This window comes from Solanum tuberosum, unplaced genomic scaffold (assembly GCF_000226075.1).
Source record: "Solanum tuberosum cultivar DM 1-3 516 R44 unplaced genomic scaffold, SolTub_3.0 scf00001, whole genome shotgun sequence".
In the NCBI taxonomy this organism is placed as follows: domain Eukaryota; kingdom Viridiplantae; phylum Streptophyta; class Magnoliopsida; order Solanales; family Solanaceae; genus Solanum; species Solanum tuberosum.
Window position 1 is genome coordinate 66,809 of NW_006238927.1, and position 9,176 is coordinate 75,984.

Sequence of the window (9,176 nt, forward strand, 5' to 3'; positions counted from 1 at the left end):
TTTAACAACTTCAACCACAACAACTAACAACTTTAACTACATAACCAAACCTTTCTTAATAAATAAAAGGGGCTAGGTGTGTGGGGGAAAGGATCACCCAACACTAAAAGCTCACATACCTTGATAGGGATCACCCCCGACGAAAATCCACGATGATCTTGTCGGAAACTTGTTGATCTCCTCTTTCTTCTCTCCTTCTTCTCCTTCTTCTCTTCTTCTTCTCTTCTTCACTCTCAAGAACCCTAACCTTCACTCTCTTAAAATGGAACAAAAAAATGATCCAAATATCAGCCTAACACAACAATATATCCTTAAAAGAATTAGCTAGGGAAAAGACCAAAATGCCCTTAATGATTCCCGGACGGATTTTCTTGTCAACTGCCCAACTTTCAAAGGGCCATAACTCGCTCATACGAACTCGGAATTGAGCAAACTCGGCGGCGTTTTTAAGATCATTCCACAAGCTTCAAAACCATAACTAGAAATACTCCTAAATCGTCCTGAGCTAGGAGTTACGACTGCTCAAAGTTGGCCAAAATTCACTGATTTCCATACTTAGCAAAATTTCTAAAACTTTAAAATTCTTTCCAAAAATGAAAATTTCCAATTCTAAGCCTCTTCAATTATTTCACATTGACGGATGTTACATTTATGTTCTTGAAAGTAGAGTAATTAAGTTCTTGATGGATTTTGTTGAAGTTGCTTTTGGGATCTTGATTGTTGGGGTTTTAAGGAGTTGTTGAGTTAATTGCATAAAATTTGAGGTTGTTTTTTAGTAGATTCTTGTACACTTTGGTTGGGTATTCGAATCTAAGTGTTTAGGGAAGGAACCAATCGAATCTAGACGAATTAGGGTTGAAAAATCGTCAATTGTTTTTTGGGAAAAGGGGTGGAGCGTCGTGCTACTCAGTGCACCCCACATTAGTGTTTGAAGTTTGGGATCTGGGGCGCCGCACCAGTCAATGCGCCCCAACCCAGGTTCTGTAGTTATGGGTTTGGCCCCCTGCGCCACTCAGTACGCCAGGGTCGTTAGGTCCTCTACCCTTTCCCACTTCTTTCCGTTTGAGTTTCCTCGAATCGTACCTATATTTTCTAGTTGTTTTCTACACTCTAAGGTACATTTAAACATCGAAAGATCATGTATAACATGAGATCATAAACCTTGAATCCATAATTCAAATTCAAGGTAGAGCTAAGAGTCAAGTCAAGAGAGTTCTTAGAGTCTTTTCAAAAGTCTTTTACAAATGCTTTAAACTTGTTTTAAGACTTAAGATATGAGTTGAGTAAGAGTAAAGAGTGAACTTCATTTTCTTCAAAAGAGTATATGGGAACTAAGTATTCCCAAAGAGTAAATGTTTTCAAATTTAAGCAAGAGAGGAAACACCGATTTCCAAGAGAGCTTTTGAGTAATTATCTCAAACCACAGAAAGAGTTATGTTTTTAAACATATGAGCTAGTTCATTTTAGGAGAAGTATTGAGCACCGATTTGGGGACAAGCTTGAGTTCAGATAATTCAAAGTCTCCATAAACCGTGTGGCCAGCATGGGTAGAAAAGGGTCATACTTTTTACATGATTCCTTAGTGCTTTTTAGCATAGACTAGTGGATCCACTTAGTAGTTAGGTTCTATACCCCCGACAAGGTATAGGATGGCCCTTGCAGCGTGAGGCAAGAAGTTGTATCATCACATAGCTCATAGTGATGGTTGTCGGTTAGAGAAACTCCCACATAGATATTTTTTATTTTATATACACAGAGTTGTTTGTATTTTCTTATACAAATTGAGTTATTGTTGTGTTTTTCAATACGCAAAGTTGTTATTCACGTGTTTTAAAAGCTTTTCTTTATATTGCATTTATATTACTGTGTTATATTGAAATGAGTTAAGTCGAGTTGAGTTGAGACCATGTAAGTTCTTTCAGTTCCTTTTCAAGCTTATGTCTTGTTATAGAATTCTCCTCGCATGCTCGTACATTCAATGTACTCATTCCATTTGACCTGCATCATTTTATGATGCAGATATATGTAACCAAGATCAACATTCAGCTCTTCGTTGATCCAATCGAGCACTCAGAGTCAGTTGGTGAGCCTCCTTGCTTTTTGGAGGACCCATTTTTACATTGTTTTAGCATTTTCAGTTGTTAGGATGATCGGGGGTCTTGTCCTGACATCTGTCATAGTTTTTGGAGGCTTCATAGACAGATAGCTATAGTTCTTTAGTCTTTACACTTCAGTTGTTTGCTATAAGACTTGGTTTGCCACTTTGGCTAGTTGAATGTTTACTTTTAAAACATTCTAACTAATTTTGAGATACTTGAGTAGAGTTGTATTTGATTTCTTTTATTAATGCTTAAAGTCTTTCGCTGAGTAGTAATCCAGGTCAAGGGTTCGCTTGGGGCCAACAATGGATCGATTATCAGTCCCGCCCAGGGTGTAGGCTCGGGGCGTGACAGTAGATGCTTAGGTGTAATTCATAGTGTACTTGTATAGATGATTTCGTGTTAATTGTATTTTGTATTACGTTTTTTTTAAACACCAGAATCATAGTTTATTTTTGGTGTGGGTGTTAATTAGGTTGTATATAAAAATCAACTTTGGTGATTTTTTTTGTTGGAAAATGATTTGGTGAAAATGATGGTATATTTAAATTCCTTTATTAAACATCAGATTCAGTGAATATTTTGTCATATAAAATTAAGTATAATTGATTAGTGCACTTAAGTATCTTTTAGGCCATATATAAATACCATAATTCGAGAATTTCTATTGGTGTGTGATCTTGTATAATTGGTATCATTTAGGCATTATATAAACACCAACTTTCAAGCTATTATTTGGGTACATCTACTGGTGTAGTTAATAGTTTGATTTTGGTTGTTTATAGATAACAATAACAAAATTGAAGAAATATTATTGGTTATAATTATTATTGATTGGTGATGATATATTTTAATTCGTGTATAAACAATAAATTTCATTAATTTTTTATGGTAGATTTTTAAGTGTAATTGATAGTGTACATGGTTGTAAATGATTTGGTATAATTGGTATTGTGTATTATGTTTAAATACCACAAAATTGTTGTTATGTTTTTGGTAAATGAAATGGTGAAAATGATGGTGTAGAAAACTAATTTAGGTCGTCAACAATTTTTTTATACCAGAATAATTACCATTTTTTTTATATATATAAAGGCATTCTATGTACCAAATTGTGTAATTTAATTACAGCGGGAACACAATTCTATTTATTTTGAAAATTGATTAATAAGTTGTAATCTAACACAGGTAAGATTACAATATTGAAGGAGTGATGTATGATGCAAACGCCAAATACGAAGGCTTAGTTACTATTATATCTTCCCAATTAGGTGTGGACACAACCATTTTTCATTTAAAACTCAAATATGTCGTGAGTAATCCATCTCCACCAATGAAGATTCATAACGATATAGGTGTTCAAGTTTATTTAGATTTAAAAAATGCAATTACGATTTCTTATCAAAGTATCCCTTATGTGTAACATGTGTGGATAGAACTATGGAAGCCATTGAGTATCAAAATGGTGTCCTATCAACAAGGCAAGAAAAATTGAGATTCAACACACTATGTTTGACTGATATGGATCCTATTTTGGATGATTTAATTGAAGAATATGAAAAAACTGAAATAATCTCAAATCCTCAACACGATTTGGTGATCGAAGATCAAGTTTATAAAAACAAGCAGACTATATCAGAAGTTACTAAAATTGTTGAAAGGCTATTACGAAGATTCTATTAATTAGTTACCTAATCTCATACTTTACATCAAACTTTAATGTTGTACTAATTAGTTACCAAATCAAAAGATAACATTTTACCATAAAAAATATGAAAGGCGACTCCCCAAGATTCTATTAATAAACAAAGCTTTTGTAATAGAAACTAATTGCTACAAACCAAGATTTTTACTAACTTCCATTAAAAAAATCACTATATATACCAACATGATCACATTCCATTTATACTGAAATAAAGATTTAATATTAATTTAGAACACAAATCAAAATGTGTACTTTTACTTTAAACACCACATATAAATGAATCCTACTAAAAAGAAGGTCTTCAACAAACAATAGGCGGACTATCAACAACTACGATTGGTTATGAAGCCTAGGACTTTTTTTGGGCGTCCTATCCATGGCGTATTGAGGGAAGAACTAAAGGTAAACGATAACAAACCTATTGAAAAGTAATGGACTTACGAGATAAAACAATGGTGAAATTGCAGTTGAACAGAATTCGGAGAGAGAAGAAGAACAAAGAAGAACGAAGAAGAACACATATTAGAGAAATTTTTAATTTTTCAAGAAAATAAAAGTGCATAGAAAATAACAATTGCTTAGAAAATTGAAGAGGTGGAAAGATAAAAATCTTTTACAGATCTTTTACTTTTATATCGATTGAATCAAAAAGGACGAAAAAGTAAAAAAAAAATATTTGAAAAGCTAGCAATAACCATTAATTGGTGATATAAAAATATTAAATTTAATACTCCCTTCGTCCCATTTTATATGTTATTCCTTTCTATAAATAGCTGGACCGCAATATTTGTCATTTTATAAAATTTATGCATAAATTACCATATTTTGCCAATTATATCCTTGATAGAGTAGATAATTAATCTTGAACATTAAATAAAGGTAGAAAACATTAAATAAAGTTGACTTAATTTATTATAAAGTTGACTTAAGAAAACATTAAATAAAGGTAGAAGGGTAAAATTGCATTATTTCTTAATGCAAATACAAAGTAAAAAGGTGACATATAAAATGGGACGGAGGGAGTACATGATTATCATCCCAAAAAATAGGCACAAAATCCCAAAAAACTAATATAGTAAAATCGAAAATAAATAAATAATTAAAATCGGAAATTAATTTAATATGCTATGCTCGTAACTTATAAACTTCATTTGTAATTAAATATAAATAGGTGTATATATTCTTAATTAAAGTCTTAAATAATATACTTTTGTAATTTTCACTAATAAATATATTTTCCTCTAATATGATTATTTATGATTTAAGATTTAATAGGCTATTTAAAAATAGTAGTATTAATTAAAGAGAGAATTTTTATATTTATATATTTTTAAAATAAGTTGAAATTAGATTACTGTTATTAAGAGTCTATTTGACATTGGTGTTGGGAGGCCAAAAACATTTATTTTTAATTTTTCTTTTTAAATTAAATGTTTGACAAATTAGTAAAACTGAATTTAAATAGAAGTAGAGACAATTTTCTGTTGTTAGAAAGACGCTACAAATTTCTACTTGTTAAAAAAAGTAGAAGAAGAAACAAGAAATAATTTTTTCAAAACTAAACTATTTCTTCGATATATGCATATATATCAATATATTTCTTATTAATTAATTAACATATCTTATATGTTTGTTATGTTTCATTTAAAAAATTTATTTTATTATTTTTTTATAATATTTTAAATTTTTTTAATTTACGTTTATATATTATTATTTTATATTTTATATTTTATATATTATTGTATATATTATTTTGGAGAATTAGAAAAAGGCAACAATAATATTTTTGGCAAGAATAGAAAAAAACATGTCCTTCGTTCAATAATAATTATCCATGCACTATACTATTTTTGAAGGAAAGATTACTTGGATGAGTGCCTTTTAAAAAATAATTACGAATTTTAGCTATACTTTTATTTAATTTTATTTTTAGCAATATGTATTAAAAGTGAATTAAGTATGCAATATATATGTATTATAACTGTTTTTTTAAAATATATTATGCTTTTTTGATAAGAAATTGACACATTGTATTATAAGTGTATCAAAATGTGTGATAAATGTATTATCCATCAATAAAACTTGTATTATATGTGAATAATAAATTACTCTTTATAATATGTATTAAAACCGTATAATAAATATATTAAAAGTGATCAAGTGAAAAAAAAAATGTTCTTGCTATAAATGATAAATATTTTTTTATTATAATATATTTATGTAAGTTACTTTTGAATATCCAACAATACTTTTTCACTTTATAAAATCAATATATAATTTTATACTTAATTCTTAATTATTTTTATCATTAGTTATGGTCTGTAACTTTTTTCAAGATATTATACTTATTATATTGAAAAGTGATAGCAGAATGAAAAAGAGAGAATGATGTGATGGGTGGATGGACAAGTTAGGATAAAGGTGTGGAGAAGAATGTGTACACATGAGAAGCAAGCGTGGCAAGCTTTGGCATGTCGAAATGACACTTTGCTTCTTTTGGCATGCATATCTGCCACGTCAAACTTATTAGTTCTATATCAAATTCTCATCCCAAAACACAACAAAATTTGATTAGATTAGATTAGAAGGAGTAGCTTGAAAATAGTGAACAAAGGAGAAAGCAGGAAATATATATAAAAAATAAAGAGCAAAGGAATACTGATCAAACGCCCGCGCCAACCAAGAGAGAATATATGGAGGCAGAGACCAGTGCAGCTAATGCTCCAGCAAGTGCAGCTAGTGATACTCCGGTTACTATGAAAAAGATGATAATGGTGGCTATCGATGAGAGCGAGGAGAGTTTCTATGCTCTCAAATGGGCATTAGATAATTTGATCAACGATCCTTCTATTATCATCACTTTGATCAATGTCCAACTTCCTTTTACCCCCATGGTTTATCCTGCTGGACCTGGTATGTATATACTCTCATTTCTATTTATTAAAAAAAAACATGATTCAGAAGTTTTTTTTTTAAATTTTTTTTTGTATGCAATCAAACTAAAATAATTAATTTGGGACGGAAGGTGTAGTAAGGTGAACTAATTGGTTTATATTTATAGTTGTGTTTGCGGCGCCTACTGTTGTTGAAGCTGTGAAAAAAGGACAACACGAGAATGCAACTAGAATACTGTCTCGGGCACTCCATCTCTGCAAACAAAAGATGGTACCTACAATTGACAATTTCTGGTTGCTTATATATTTGCATTGTGTGGTCTTATTATTAATTTATGATTGTTTTAGGTGAAGGCGGAGACTCTGATCCTAGATGGGGACCCAAAAGATATGATATGTCAAGCTGCACATGAACTGCACGCTGACCTTCTAGTAGTCGGTAGCCGAGGGCTCGGCAAGATTAAAAGGTAAATTTTCTTTTCAATAATTTTGGCCCAACACATTGAAATTATTATCCGAGTCTCCTATGTGAATATTGAGTAACTAAAAGTATTTAACTTGCATGTCATTAGTGATATGTTTGTGGAATCGAAGTATTTTTGCAATTGGAGGAGCAAGTTGAGGTTAATATATCGGCATAATTAAAGTGATAATAGCAATTTCAGGTGGAGTTTCCTGTGACACTGTGTGAAGACATTCGAAGAGGCACATGCATGAATGTTGTTGCATACACTATTGTTCTGACCACCGTAAAAGTTGTTGGGATTAGAGTTTTAAGGTTTTCACTCCATATGTCCAAGCCTGGAATTGATCCTTACACCTCTTAAGTTAATAACTCAATATCCAATCCATTACACCATTAGTCTTCTACTGGGGAAGTTCCCGCTGTAAAGCTTATGATCGACAATCATTTGGACTTGTCTGAATTTGCAACAAGTCCAATCTCTGAAATATGTTTTAAAGCTTCCACAATTCTCTGCATAGAACCTTTGCAGCAGAATATATATCGTAAGATCATCTACAAAGATAAGGTGTGTAATCTTCACCTCTCTACATATAATATATCAAAACATTTTGGACCAGGGACCTCTCTTTCACAAAAGCAGTTTGTGTGTCACTTACTAGAAACGGGTAGCATATCATATATAGAGTATTGCAAAGGAATTTAGAGATGCACTTACATATAACATTTTACAACATATATACACCAAGTATGAATTGAGTAGGTATAACACAGGTAGCATTCAGTCGCTTCCATTATTTTTCCAATTCTGAGAAATTCCAACACAGCACCACATACATCCATGTCCAAATAATGACCTCCCAAGCAGTCTTACAATACTCACTGGCCTGGCCTTTTATTTTACATTGATACTGAAAATGACCTCTTTTAAGTACTTCCCTCTCATTAAAATTAAATGCCTTAATAAAGAAATTAAAGAGCGGCATATGCGTTGCTCCTTTAATTTGACCCCCAGACGTAGTTGCTGGTAATATCTAGCAAACACCCCTGATCCTCGATCGACTACCGTTGCTCAGGGGCGGACCCACCTTGGCCGAATGGGTGTCGAGCGACACCCCTTCGCCGGAAAATTACATCGTAGGTAGAGGTCAAATTTTGATTTAATATATATACAAGTAAAATAAGTAAAATATTTAGTCTAGTGAATAAGGGGTTGCAAAAACTCTTCAAGTGAATAATTACTTTTTTTTTTTCTTCCTTTAACCATTGACACCCCCTTTATGAATATCCTCGATCGACTACCGTTGCTTGATCTCCATATTCTTTTACACAAGAAGCTTTGTGAAATTTCTAAAATGTGAATGTTAAAAAGTTCACACTAAAAATCTGTGGAAACATATATATACATATATACATATGTATAAACGCGCACGGGCACGCTAGAGAGAAGACAAAACGAGCAGGAAAGCTTTAGTAGTTTTAATTGCTCTTGTTGGAATGTTTATGATAATTCACAGTGATTAAGCTTATTTTGCAGGGCTTTCTTGGGTAGTGTGAGCGACTATTGTGCTCATCATGTGCAATGCCCTATTCTCATTGTGAAGCCATCCAAGGAAATCCCCAAAAGCAGCTAAGTAGGATATATGATGCGCTGCACGAAGTCTTTTAGTTGATGATGAATAAACACAAGTGTTCATTGAGGATTATATAATAACTTATATATGTAAATATGAAGGAGCTTTATTAACTATCAATAAATTGAGGTTATATATATGTGTTTTCTTAACCACCGACAATATAGAAAGCTATTTATAATAGTCGTCAAACTGGGAACTAGTGCCATCTGAATATTTGATCGTCTGGTAAGTTGCTGCACCCCATGTGGCTCGTTATTTGGTTTGATAAATTTAACAATTATATGAATTCTAATTAGAGATGAGATATCTAGCCTTTCACCTTCGATAGAACAAAGGAAACTCTTTCATACAAGGGTCCTCCTCCTTTAAGTACAAGTT

At 31.9% G+C, this 9,176-nt stretch overlaps 1 protein-coding gene across 2 annotated transcripts; it reads left to right on the forward strand.

Annotated features, from left to right (window-relative positions):
- The first annotated feature begins 6,398 nt into the window (after nucleotides 1-6,398).
- Nucleotides 6,399-8,947, forward strand: LOC102578245 (universal stress protein A-like protein). Of its 2 annotated transcripts, none has more exons than XM_015312074.1 (4): nucleotides 6,399-6,717; nucleotides 6,866-6,969; nucleotides 7,047-7,165; nucleotides 7,364-7,680. In XM_015312074.1, the coding sequence occupies exons 1-4, from the start codon at nucleotides 6,498-6,500 to the stop codon at nucleotides 7,377-7,379; spliced, it is 459 nt and encodes a 152-aa protein (XP_015167560.1). In that variant the 5' UTR covers nucleotides 6,399-6,497; the 3' UTR covers nucleotides 7,380-7,680. The 2 variants fall into 2 exon arrangements, with proteins under 2 accessions (XP_015167560.1, XP_006337956.1); XM_006337894.2 differs by lacking the exon at nucleotides 7,364-7,680 and adding an exon at nucleotides 8,699-8,947 and having other exon boundaries at nucleotides 6,400-6,717.
- The last annotated feature ends 229 nt before the right edge of the window (nucleotides 8,948-9,176 follow it).

Excerpts from the sequence above, each read along its gene's own strand:
- LOC102578245 (XM_006337894.2), top strand. The coding sequence starts at position 6,498 with ATGGAGGCAGAGACCAGTGCAGCTAATGCTCCAGCAAGTGCAGCTAGT. Across the intron at positions 6,718-6,865 it reads GGTTTATCCTGCTGGACCTG|TTGTGTTTGCGGCGCCTACT; the intron begins GTATGTATATAC and ends TTATATTTATAG. Across the intron at positions 7,166-8,698 it reads GGGCTCGGCAAGATTAAAAG|GGCTTTCTTGGGTAGTGTGA; the intron begins GTAAATTTTCTT and ends CTTATTTTGCAG.